The sequence below is a fragment of the Notothenia rossii genome (assembly GCF_949606895.1).
Source record: "Notothenia rossii genome assembly, contig: scaffold_244, whole genome shotgun sequence".
Classification (NCBI taxonomy): Eukaryota; Metazoa; Chordata; class Actinopteri; order Perciformes; family Nototheniidae; genus Notothenia; species Notothenia rossii.
The window spans coordinates 25,001-39,977 of record NW_027640010.1 but is presented as its reverse complement, the minus strand read 5'-3'; the positions used below and the strand labels follow the sequence as shown (position 1 = coordinate 39,977).

At 46.3% G+C, this 14,977-nt stretch overlaps 1 protein-coding gene across 2 annotated transcripts in view; it reads right to left on the bottom strand.

Moving 5' to 3' along the window:
• The window catches only part of LOC307027171 (rho GTPase-activating protein 27-like), a 34,939-nt gene that overhangs the window by 18,031 nt on the left and 1,931 nt on the right, over positions 1–14,977 (bottom strand). For both annotated transcript variants that reach the window (XM_079695365.1, XM_079695366.1), the window contains exon 2: positions 6,248–6,370. In XM_079695365.1, the coding sequence (XP_079551491.1) occupies positions 6,248–6,278 (31 nt within the window). In that variant the 5' untranslated portion in view covers positions 6,279–6,370. The remainder of the gene's footprint in view (positions 1–6,247; positions 6,371–14,977) is intronic.

Below are 14,977 nucleotides of genomic sequence, written 5' to 3'. Positions count from 1 at the left end.
GCTGAAACATCCATTCATTAAGCGCTTTCTACAGAGACACCGTCTGGTGTCCCAGATGGTGTCTCAGTCCTGGGGCTCATTTGTAAAGCCTTGCGTAGGACAAAGCAAATAAATACGCACTGACATTTTCCGATTTATAAAACATTGCGAAGCGGCGTAGGACTTGCATGCGGCACGTCCTACGCCGGTTTCCCTTTATAAAATCACAATCAACTCGAAATGCACCGCAGCTTTCGCGGGCTTCACGTAACGCCCATTCATTCTGACTGACTGCAGGAAGAAGATCGCAGGAAATGACGACAGGGCAGCTGAACACCGAAGAGGTTTCTCAATACTCTAATTTCCCCTGCTCGACTCCCCTCCTCGACTCCTATCCTCGACTCCCCTCCTCGACTCCTATCCTTGACTCCTATCCTCGACTCCCCTCCTCGACTCCTATCCTTGACTCCTATCCTCGACTCCCCTCCTTGACTCTCCTCCTCGACTCCTATCCTCGACTCCCCTCCCCTCCTCGACTCCTATCCTCGACTCCCCTCCTCGACTCCTATCCTCAACTCGACTCCTATCCTCGACTCCCCTCCTCGACTCCCCTCCTCGACTCCCCTCCTCGACTCCCATCCTCGACTCCCCTCCTCGACTCCTATCCTCGACTCCCCTCCTCGACTCCCCTCCTCGACTCCCCTCCTCGACTCCCCTCCTCGACTCCCCTCCTCGACTCCCCTCTTCGACTCCTATCCTCGACTCCCCTCCTCGACTCCTATCCTCGACTCCTATTCTCAAGACTTAATCCCGCCCACAGGAGATGCGAGCGGAGGAGTCGAGGAGGGGAGCCCAGGAGAGAGGAGGGGAACCGAGGAGAGAGGAGTGGAGGAGGGGAGCCGAGGAGCCGAGGAGGGGAGCCGAGGAGAGAGGAGCCGAGGAGAGAGGAGGGGAAGCAGCAGGCGGTTAGAGAAATGAGAACTCCTCTCCTCTGAGCGGTCATTTTAAAGAGACGTCCATTAATGATGACAGGAGGCACAGCAGCCCTCTGTCTGATGGACAGATGTGTTCATGACCACTTATATATTTACTTTGATTCATTCACAGTGCGGTGTAATGAGACAATACCAGGCTACAGATGAGGACACACACATATATATATAAATATATACAATTTCAGAATCAAACAAGTATAAGAGCACTCTCATAATAACTTAACACAATCAGAGACTGGATATATCCCCCCCCCCGCCACCCCTCTCTCTCTGGTCGCTGAAATGGGGAATAGAAATTACGGGCCAAAAGTCACACCTACACACTGTACCACACACACACCTACACACTGTACCACACACACCTACACACTGTACCACACACACACCTACACACTGTACCACACACACACCTACACACTGTACCACACACACACCTACACACTGTACCACACACACCTACACACTGTACCACACACACCTACACACTGTACCACACACATACCTACACACTGTACCACACACACACCTACACACTGTACCACACACACACCTACACACTGTACCACACACACACCTACACACTGTACCACACACACACCTACACACTGTACCACACACACCTACACACTGTACCACACACACACCTACACACTGTACCACACACACACCTACACACTGTACCACACACACACCTACACACTGTACCACACACACCTACACACTGTACCACACACACACCTACACACTGTACCACACACACACCTACACACTGTACCACACACACACCTACACACTGTACCACACACACCTACACACTGTACCACACACACCTACACACTGTACCACACACACACCTACACACTGTACCACACACACACCTACACACTGTACCACACACACACCTACACACTGTACCACACACACACCTACACACTGTACCACACACACACCTACACACTGTACCACACACACCTACACACTGTACCACACACACACCTACACACTGTACCACACACACACCTACACACTGTACCACACACACACCTACACACTGTACCACACACACCTACACACTGTACCACACACACACCTACACACTGTACCACACACACCTACACACTGTACCACACACACCTACACACTGTACCACACACACCTACACACTGTACCACACACACCTACACACTGTACCACACACATACCTACACACTGTACCACACACACACCTACACACTGTACCACACACACACCTACACACTGTACCACACACACACCTACACACTGTACCACACACACACCTACACACTGTACCACACACACACCTACACACTGTACCACACACACACCTACACACTGTACCACACACACCTACACACTGTACCACACACACACCTACACACTGTACCACACACACACCTACACACTGTACCACACACACACCTACACACTGTACCACACACACCTACACACTGTACCACACACACCTACACACTGTACCACACACACACCTACACACTGTACCACACACACACCTACACACTGTACCACACACACACCTACACACTGTACCACACACACACCTACACACTGTACCACACACACACCTACACACTGTACCACACACACACCTACACACTGTACCACACACACACCTACACACTGTACCACACACACCTACACACTGTACCACACACACACCTACACACTGTACCACACACACCTACACACTGTACCACACACACACCTACACACTGTACCACACACACACCTACACACTGTACCACACACACCTACACACTGTACCACACACACACCTACACACTGTACCACACACACCTACATACTGTACCACACACACACCTACACACTGCACCACACACACACCTACACACTGTACCACACACACACCTACACACTGTACCACACACACCTACACACTGTACCACACACACCTACACACTGTACCACACACACACCTACACACTGTACCACACACACACCTACACACTGTACCACACACACACCTACACACTGTACCACACACACCTACACACTGTACCACACACACCTACACACTGTACCACACACACCTACACACTGTACCACACACACACCTACACACTGTACCACACACACACCTACACACTGTACCACACACACCTACACACTGTACCACACACACACCTACACACTGTACCACACACACACCTACACACTGTACCACACACACACCTACACACTGTACCACACACACACCTACACACTGTACCACACACACACCTACACACTGTACCACACACACCTACACACTGTACCACACACACACCTACACACTGTACCACACACACACCTACACACTGTACCACACACACCTACACACTGTACCACACACACCTACACACTGTACCACACACACCTACACACTGTACCACACACACCTACACACTGTACCACACACACACCTACACACTGTACCACACACACACCTACACACTGTACCACACACACCTACACACTGTACCACACACACACCTACACACTGTACCACACACACACCTACACACTGTACCACACACACACCTACACACTGTACCACACACACCTACACACTGTACCACACACACACCTACACACTGTACCACACACACACCTACACACTGTACCACACACACCTACATACTGTACCACACACACACCTACACACTGTACCACACACACACCTACACACTGTACCACACACACCTACACACTGTACCACACACACCTACACACTGTACCACACACACACCTACACACTGTACCACACACACACCTACACACTGTACCACACACACACCTACACACTGTACCACACACACACCTACACACTGTACCACACACACACCTACACACTGTACCACACACACCTACACACTGTACCACACACACCTACACACTGTACCACACACACACCTACACACTGTACCACACACACCTACACACTGTACCACACACACCTACACACTGTACCACACACACACCTACACACTGTACCACACACACACCTACACACTGTACCACACACACACCTACACACTGTACCACACACACACCTACACACTGTACCACACACACCTACACACTGTACCACACACACACACTGTACCACACACACACACACCTACACACTGTACCACACACACACCTACACACTGTACCACACACACCTACACACTGTACCACACACACACCTACACACTGTACCACACACACCTACACACTGTACCACACACACACCTACACACTGTACCACACACACACCTACACACTGTACCACACACACCTACACACTGTACCACACACACCTACACACTGTACCACACACACCTACACACTGTACCACACACACCTACACACTGTACCACACACACCTACACACTGTACCACACACACCTACACACTGTACCACACACACCTACACACTGTACCACACACACCTACACACTGTACCACACACACACCTACACACTGTACCACACACACACCTACACACTGTACCACACACACCTACACACTGTACCACACACACACCTACACACTGTACCACACACACACCTACACACTGTACCACACACACCTACACACTGTACCACACACACCTACACACTGTACCACACACACCTACACACTGTACCACACACACACCTACACACTGTACCACACACACACCTACACACTGTACCACACACACACCTACACACTGTACCACACACACACCTACACACTGTACCACACACACCTACACACTGTACCACACACACACACTGTACCACACACACACACACCTACACACTGTCTCCTCCAGAGAGCCTCCTCTCTCCTCTCTCCTCTCTCCTCTCTCCTCGGTTAAAGCTCCTCCAGAGAGCCTCCTCTCTCCTCTCTCCTGTCTCCTCTCTCCTCTCTCCTGTCTCCTCTCTCCTCTCTCCTCTCTCCTCTCTCCTCTCTCCTCGGTTATAGCTCCTCCAGAGCCTCCTCTCTCCTCTCTCCTGTCTCCTCTCTCCTCTCTCCTCTCTCCTCTCTCCTCGGTTATAGCTCCTCCAGAGCCTCCTCTCTCCTCTCTCCTCTCTCCTCTCTCCTCGGTTAAAGCTCCTCCAGAGAGCCTCCTCTCTCCTCTCTCCTGTCTCCTCTCTCCTCTCTCCTCTCTCCTCGGTTATAGCTCCTCCAGAGCCTCCTCGACGCTCGATTCTCGGTCCTCAAAGTGCATTTAGAGAAATGAGATGTCCTTCAACATGGCACGCTGAAATTCATTTCCGGGTCACTACCGGAGGACCGAGGAGTCGAGGAGTCGAGGAGGGGGAATTAGAGTATTGAGAAACCTCTCGAGTCAGATTCTGGTTATTTTGGGGAGGTGGAGATAAGTCATATTGTTTGGTGGATGCAGTTTGAACCAGAGTAGCAGCATGGAGGTCGGATCGTCACCAACATAAATAAATAAGTGGTCTGAAAAAGGTTCATGACAAACAAAATACACATAGCCTTCCTCAGGCAGTGTGTTTGTACCGGGGACAGGAGACCCCCCCCTTGATGAGAAACTAAGAAATGATTGGGGGATCCCTCCGGAGAGGAGTCATGACGGCTGGATCTGAATTATGTGTTTGTATTTGGTGGTTTGTGTCTCAGCTGTCGATCAGCAACTATATATCCATAATCCACCAGTTAAAGGAAATACAACACATGTGTTCCATTTCCCACAGGGTGTTCTTAGTTTCCATACCTCCTGGGTTTTACGAGCAACTTATCAAGTCTTGGCAAGCGGCATAAAACACTTTTAAACGTGAGAGTATATAAAACCATGCTCTTAACTACAACCTATAGAAATGCAACACGGCGTCAGTTTAAAGTAGCTATGTCCTCCTGCTTACCGCATCATTTATGAGAACATTTGTGAACAAGAGAACATCATCGAGGGGCGATCAATAACATTTCCGTATTTATGTATTTCTCCGATGTGTGTGCTCTGAGGCGTCTCAACCAGGCGTTTGTTTAATCATTTTAAGATTGGCTTTAATCAATGTTTGTATCTGATAATTGAGAGGTAACATTTTATTGATGGTATTATTTCCACATATTTCTCTCCATCCTTCCTTCTGCCAACGGGGTCGTAGTTTCTCGTCTGTCCCGTGTTTGTGCGTTCAGCGTACGCACGGGTTAGAGTGTTCTAAAAACTGGAATACGACATATCTGCATTCAAAAGGAAAAAACAAAACAAACAAACCAATAATCATTGGTCTCACCTCTGCCGAGCAGCGAGGAGGTGGTTTCCATGGTGAGGCTCCTCAGGCCCCGGCCCCCTCAGGTGGACGGGCAGGTGAGTCTGAAGGTGAGGTCAGAGGTCACATGGGGTCATCAGCAGCCTCCTGAAAAACAGCAGATCAATATTTAGATATTTTTATAAGAAAATACTTTCTGAGCTTTTGTCTTTACATTAAACCTACGGTGGCCAACAGGTGCAGATATAAAAACCTAAGGGTTCTCTAATGCTGTTCTGTTGGTGAGGGTTCTCTAATGCTGTTCTGTTGGTGAGGGTTCCCTCATGCTGTTCTGTTGGTGAGGGTTCTCTAACGCTGTTCTGTTGGTGAGGGTTCTCTCATGCTGTTCTGTTGGTGAGGGTTCTCTAATGCTGTTCTGTTGGTGAGGGTTCTCTAACGCTGTTCTGTTGGTGAGGGTTCTCTCATGCTGTTCTGTTGGTGAGGGTTCTCTAACGCTGTTCTGTTGGTGAGGGTTCTCTAATGCTGTTCTGTTGGTGAGGGTTCTCTAATGAGGTTCTGTTGGTGAGGGTTCTCTAATGCTGTTCTGTTGGTGAGGGTTCTCTCATGCTGTTCTGTTGGTGAGGGTTCTCTAATGCTGTTCTGTTGGTGAGGGTTCTCTAATGCTGTTCTGTTGGTGAGGGTTCTCTAATGCTGTTCTGTTGGTGAGGGTTCTCTAATGCTGTTCTGTTGGTGAGGGTTCTCTAATGCTGTTCTGTTGGTGAGGGTTCTCTAATGCTGTTCTGTTGGTGAGGGTTCTCTAACGCTGTTCTGTTGGTGAGGGTTCTCTAATGCTGTTCTGTTGGTGAGGGTTCTCTAATGCTGTTCTGTTGGTGAGGGTTCTCTCATGCTGTTCTGTTGGTGAGGGTTCTCTAATGCTGTTCTGTTGGTGAGGGTTCTCTAATGCTGTTCTGTTGGTGAGGGTTCTCTAATGCTGTTCTGTTGGTGAGGGTTCTCTAACGCTGTTCTGTTGGTGAGGGTTCTCTAATGCTGTTCTGTTGGTGAGGGTTCTCTAATGCTGTTCTGTTGGTGAGGGTTCTCTAATGCCGCCACAGTAGAACCTCTCAAAGGAACCCACTGTTATGTTCCCATGCCTCAGGATATCCGGCCACAGAGCAACGTTTCGTTCCTCAGTTTTGATCTGAGTCTCAGAAACACATCAGTGGAGTCAACGAGTACAATTCTGAGGTACTTGTACTTGACTTGAGTGTTTCCATGTTTTGCTTCTGTGTACTTCTACTACAGTTCAGAGGTACATGGTGTACTTCTACTACAGTTCAGAGGTACATGGTGTACTTCTACTACAGTTCAGAGATACACGGTGTACTTCTAGTACAGTTCAGAGGTACATGGAGTACTTCTACTACAGTTCAGAGGTACACGGTGTACTTCCACTACAGTTCAGAGGTACATGGTGTACTTCTACTACAGTTCAGAGGTACATGGTGTACTTCTACTACAGTTCAGAGATACACGGTGTACTTCTAGTACAGTTCAGAGGAACATGGTGTACTTCTACTACAGTTCAGAGATACATGGTGTACTTCTAGTACAGTTCAGAGGAACATGGTGTACTTCTACTACAGTTCAGAGATACATGGTGTACTTCTAGTACAGTTCAGAGGTACATGGTGTACTTCTACTACAGTTCAGAGGTACATGGTGTACTTTTACTACAGTTCAGAGGTACATGGTGTACTTCTACTACAGTTCAGAGGTACATGGTGTACTTTTACTACAGTTCAGAGGTACATGCTGTACTTTTACTCCACTACATGTATTTAATCCCTTTAGTTACTTCACAGACAATCATTATGAAACATATCATATATATTATTCTGAAACGGACCGATCTGCACAACGACTACTTTCACTGTGTTTGACTCCAGAAGCAGATCTCCTCCCTCTGAACCCTCTCCAGGAGGATCAGAGGAATGTGACTTCCTGTCAGAACAGGCCCTCCTGCAGCTAACATGCTAACATGCTCTCACTCAGCTGTCCTCCTCTTCACCTCTGCATCACCCTTTCACAGTAAAAGCCTCACCCTTTCAAAGTAAAAGCCTCACCCTTTCACATTAAAAGCCTCACCCTTTCACAGTAAAAGCCTCACCCTTTCACAGTAAAAGCCTCACCCTTTCACAGTAAAAGCCTCACCCTGTCACATTAAAAGCCTCACCCTTTCACAGTAAAAGCCTCACCCTGTCACATTAAAAGCCTCACCCTTTCACACTAAAAGCCTCACCCTGTCACATTAAAAGCCTCACCCTTTCACAGTAAAAGCCTCACCCTGTCACATTAAAAGCCTCACCCTTTCACAGTAAAAGCCTCACCCTGTCACATTAAAAGCCTCACCCTTTCACAGTAAAAGCCTCACCCTGTCACATTAAAAGCCTCACCCTGTCACATTAAAAGCCTCACCCTTTCACAGTAAAAGCCTCACCCTGTCACATTAAAAGCCTCACCCTTTCACAGTAAAAGCCTAACCCTTTCACATTAAAAGCCTCACCCTTTCAAAGTAAAAGCCTCACCCTTTCACATTAAAAGCCTCACCCTTTCACAGTAAAAGCCTCACCCTTTCACATTAAAAGCCTCACCCTTTCACAGTAAAAGCCTCACCCTTTCACAGTAAAAGCCTCACCCTTTCACAGTAAAAGCCTCACCCTTTCACATTAAAAGCCTCACCCTTTCACATTAAAAGCCTCACCCTTTCACAGTAAAAGCCTAACCCTTTCACAGTAAAAGCCTCACCCTTTCACAGTAAAAGCCTCACCCTTTCACAGTAAAAGCCTCACCCTTTCACAGTAAAAGCCTCACCCTTTCACAGTAAAAGCCTCACCCTTTCACAGTAAAAGCCTCACCCTTTCACAGTAAAAGCCTCACCCTTTCACAGTAAAAGCCTCACCCTTTCACAGTAAAAGCCTCACCCTGTCACATTAAAAGCCTCACCCTTTCACAGTAAAAGCCTAACCCTTTCACATTAAAAGCCTCACCCTTTCACAGTAAAAGCCTCACCCTTTCACAGTAAAAGCCTCACCCTTTCACAGTAAAAGCCTCACCCTTTCACAGTAAAAGCCTCACCCTTTCACAGTAAAAGCCTCACCCTGTCACATTAAAAGCCTCACCCTTTCACAGTAAAAGCCTCACCCTTTCACAGTAAAAGCCTCACCCTTTCACAGTAAAAGCCTCACCCTGTCACATTAAAAGCCTCACCCTTTCACAGTAAAAGCCTAACCCTTTCACATTAAAAGCCTCACCCTTTCACAGTAAAAGCCTCACCCTGTCACAGTAAAAGCCTAACCCTTTCACATTAAAAGCCTAACCCTTTCACATTAAAAGCCTCACCCTTTCACAGTAAAAGCCTCACCCTGTCACAGTAAAAGCCTAACCCTTTCACATTAAAAGCCTCACCCTTTCACAGTAAAAGCCTCACCCTGTCACAGTAAAAGCCTAACCCTTTCACATTAAAAGCCTAACCCTTTCACATTAAAAGCCTCACCCTGTCACATTAAAAGCCTCACCCTTTCACAGTAAAAGCCTAACCCTTTCACATTAAAAGCCTCACCCTTTCACAGTAAAAGCCTCACCCTGTCACAGTAAAAGCCTCACCCTTTCACAGTAAAAGCCTCACCCTGTCACAGTAAAAGCCTAACCCTTTCACATTAAAAGCCTCACCCTTTCAAAGTAAAAGCCTCACCCTGTCACAGTAAAAGCCTAACCCTTTCACATTAAAAGCCTCACCCTTTCACATTAAAAGCCTCACCCTTTCACAGTAAAAGCCTCACCCTGTCACAGTAAAAGCCTAACCCTTTCACATTAAAAGCCTCACCCTTTCACAGTAAAAGCCTCACCCTTTCACATTAAAAGCCTCACCCTTTCACATTAAAAGCCTCACCCTTTCACAGTAAAAGCCTCACCCTTTCACAGTAAAAGCCTCACCCTTTCACAGTAAAAGCCTCACCCTTTCACAGTAAAAGCCTCACCCTGTCACATTAAAAGCCTCACCCTTTCACAGTAAAAGCCTCACCCTTTCACAGTAAAAGCCTCACCCTTTCACAGTAAAAGCCTCACCCTGTCACATTAAAAGCCTCACCCTTTCACAGTAAAAGCCTAACCCTTTCACATTAAAAGCCTCACCCTTTCAAAGTAAAAGCCTCACCCTGTCACAGTAAAAGCCTAACCCTTTCACATTAAAAGCCTAACCCTTTCACATTAAAAGCCTCACCCTTTCAAAGTAAAAGCCTCACCCTGTCACAGTAAAAGCCTAACCCTTTCACAGTAAAAGCCTCACCCTTTCACAGTAAAAGCCTCACCCTTTCACAGTAAAAGCCTCACCCTTTCACATTAAAAGCCTCACCCTTTCACAGTAAAAGCCTCACCCTGTCACATTAAAAGCCTCACCCTTTCACAGTAAAAGCCTCACCCTTTCACAGTAAAAGCCTCACCCTGTCACATTAAAAGCCTCACCCTTTCACATTAAAAGCCTCACCCTTTCACAGTAAAAGCCTCACCCTTTCACATTAAAAGCCTCACCCTTTCACATTAAAAGCATCACCCTTTCACAGTAAAAGCCTCACCCTGTCACATTAAAAGCCTAACCCTTTCACAGTAAAAGCCTCACCCTGTCACAGTAAAAGCCTAACCCTTTCACAGTAAAAGCCTCACCCTTTCACAGTAAAAGCCTCACCCTTTCACAGTAAAAGCCTCACCCTTTCACATTAAAAGCCTCACCCTTTCACATTAAAAGCCTAACCCTTTCACAGTAAAAGCCTCACCCTTTCACAGTAAAAGCCTCACCCTTTCACAGTAAAAGCCTCACCCTTTCACAGTAAAAGCCTCACCCTTTCACATTAAAAGCCTCACCCTTTCACACTAAAAGCCTCTGATGTTTTGGAGAGGTTCGGAGCACCTCACTGATTGACAAGCCCCGCCCACTCTACTTGAGGGGGCGGGGCTTGGTGACGTCCTTGGCTGTCCACTTGCAGAGCTTCCCAGTAACACCAATGTCCAAAACAATAATAAAATAATAGTCCTTTTTAAAAGAAACAATTCAAAGCAGTTTTGCTGCTCTATGTCACACACACACACACACACACACACACACACACACACACACACACACACACACACACACACACACACACACACACACACACAGTCTCAGTCCTGTGAATAAAAGGAAGTCTCTGCTCTTCCTGCTGTAAGCCCCTCCCCCGCTGACATCACGCCCTGTGTGTGTGTGTGTGTGTGTGTGTGTGTGTGTGTGTGTGTGTGTGTGTGTGTTTCCTGTCTCTAGAACAATAGGGTTCTGCAACAGAGTTCTCTGCTTCATATGAACGCTGCTCACATGAATCACTTAAAGATACTTCATCAATTAATACATTTAAATAAAGTTTTTATTAATATTTGTTTTTATTGATCAGGTTTAGTTAAAGTGAAACGCGTTGTATCCTCGTAAATATTGATTATGTGATATTAATGGTGATTATTATGGGATGGTTTTAAATGTTCACGAGCGCTCGTCCTGCAGGTAATAAGAATAAATACAATTATAGACAATCATACAAATATATTTAATGTTTAACAAACAAATATAATGTTAAATATAATATAAGGTATTGTATGTATAACGTTGTGTACTACAGTTAACTTTCAGTAATTTAACACAATTAGCTTCTTACTTTTAATGAATTTAATGTATTTGTAACAATTTTTTGGATTCATTAAAAACAGAATGAGGAACTCTGTAATAAGAAATTAAATATAGTAAAATAATTATTATGCTTTTCATCAGAACGTCTCGTCAAAACACCGAGACGCTGCTGGCCCTTTAAGAGCAAACACCTGAGCCGCAGGTGTGTGTGTGTGTGTGTGTGTGTGTGTGTGTGTGTGTGTGTGTGTGTGTGTGTGTGTGTGTGTGTGTGTGTGTGTGTGTGTGTGTGTGTGTGTGTGTGTGTGTGTGTGTGTGTGTGTGTGTGTGTGCAGGTACACTGGAATGCAGCCAACCCCCCCCGTTTGTCTCTTACACACCCATCCCGCCAGGAATGTAAGACACACACACACATACACATACATACACACGCCCTGCTCTGTGAGAAACAAAAAATCCTCAATCATTAAACCCGCCGGCCAATCAGAGGCCAGGAGGGTGCATTCCGGTCATGTGACAGATCAGTCATAATAAAACAGGCTGATGACGTCAGTGACAACATGTTTAAAACTTTCAGAGATTAAAAGATTCTGGATTCTCTTTTTGATTTTTGTGACTTTTTCAGTTACTTTTCAAAAGATATTTTTAAAAGATAAACGTTTTTTTCAGAAAATATTTGTGGCTTTTTTCTATTTCTAACCCTTAAAACATTCAGATATTTTTGTGATGCTTTTTTGTTAATTATAATAATGTGTTTGTCTGTTTGTGAGTCTGTGTGTGCGTGTGCGTGTGCGTGTGTCTGTGTGTGTGTGTGTATAAAGAGTGTGACATTTTCTGAAGTAAACAAGCGTCTGCAGAACGATGAAGAACTATTTAATAACATACGAGACACCCAGCAGCCAATCAGGGCATGGAGATGTGGAATCAACCTTTACCCTCAGCGTGAGTGGGGTGTGGTCACAGACACACACACACACACACACACACACACACAGAAATACATTTTAGTTTAAATCATGAAGCCGTCCGCTGACAGGAGGCTGAACAGGAATGTGTTTCTGACCACAGAAAGCTTATTCTGAACCACACACACACACACACACACACACACACACACACACACACACACACACACACACACACACACACACACACACACACACACACACACACACACACACACACACACACACACACACACACACACACACACACACACACACACACACACACACACACACACACACACACACACACACACACACACACACACACACACACACACACACACACACACACACACCAGGAGGTTCTTCTCCCCCTGAAGCAGGTTCCTGACCAAGCGGTGGAACTACAGCTTCCTTGACGTCATTTCGGCCCTAGATGTTTCCCATTGGCTGACATTGGGAATGAGGGCCCAGACCCGGTTCTCTCTGAACCTGCAGGTTCTGCCTTTGGGCTTCATTCTGCTCCAGCGCCGGATCCTGTTCTCTTTTTAAGAACAACCAGGAACTGATTTTACCTCCAGAAGCGGTTCATATTTTCCATCAGGTATCTTCAAGTACACACCTCCACCTCATCTAACACAGTGAACTCCCGCTCTGAGCCGCGTTCCTGAGCGTCCAAATACCTTAAATGAGGACCATGAAGCCACGGGTAGATCCTGAGGTTTAGTCATGTTTATATTCCGAATCCACTCGTCTCTGATTGGTCCACCAACGACTTTAAGACACTTTCAACTGGACTAAGTCAAATAGGACTGTTCACTATCAGACCACATCACTATCAGACCAGATCACTATCAGACCAAAGAGATCACTATCAGACCACAGAGATCACTATCAGACCACATCACTATCAGACCACAGAGATCACTATCAGACACAGAGATCACTATCAGACCACAGAGATCACTATCAGACCATAGAGATCACTATCAGACCACAGAGATCACTATCAGACCAGATCACTATCAGACCATAGACATCACTATCAGACCAGATCACTATCAGACCATAGAGATCACTATCAGACCAGATCACTATCAGACCATAGAGATCACTATCAGACCAGATCACTATCAGACCAGATCACTATCAGACCATAGAGATCACTATCAGACCAGATCACTATCAGACCACAGAGATCACTATCAGACCATAGACATCACTATCAGACCACATCACTATCAGACCACAGACATCACTATCAGACCATAGACATCACTATCAGACCAGATCACTATCAGACCATAGAGATCACTATCAGACCAGATCACTATCAGACCAGATCACTATCAGACCACAGAGATCACTATCAGACCATAGAGATCACTATCAGACCAGATCACTATCAGACCACAGAGATCACTATCAGACCATAGAGATCACTATCAGACCACAGAGATCACTATCAGACCAGATCACTATCAGACCACATCACTATCAGACCACAGAGATCACTATCAGACCACATCACTATCAGACCACAGAGATCACTATCAGACCACAGAGATCACTATCAGACCACATCACTATCAGACCACAGAGATCACTATCAGACCACAGAGATCACTATCAGACCACATCCCTATCAGACCACATCACTATCAGACCACATCAGACCACAGAGATCACTATCAGACCACAGAGATCACTATCAGACCACATCACTATCAGACCACAGAGATCACTATCAGACCATAGAGATCACTATCAGACCACATCACTATCAGACCACAGAGATCACTATCAGACCACAGAGATCACTATCAGACCACATCACTATCAGACCACATCACTATCAGACCACATCACTATCAGACCACAGAGATCACTATCAGACCACAGAGATCACTATCAGACCACATCACTATCAGACCACATCACTATCAGACCACAGAGATCACTATCAGACCATAGAGATCACTATCAGACCACATCACTATCAGACCACATCACTATCAGACCACAGAGATCAATATCAGACCACATCACTATCAGACCACAGAGATCAATATCAGACCAGATCACTATCAGACCAGATCAATATCAGACCACATCACTATCAGA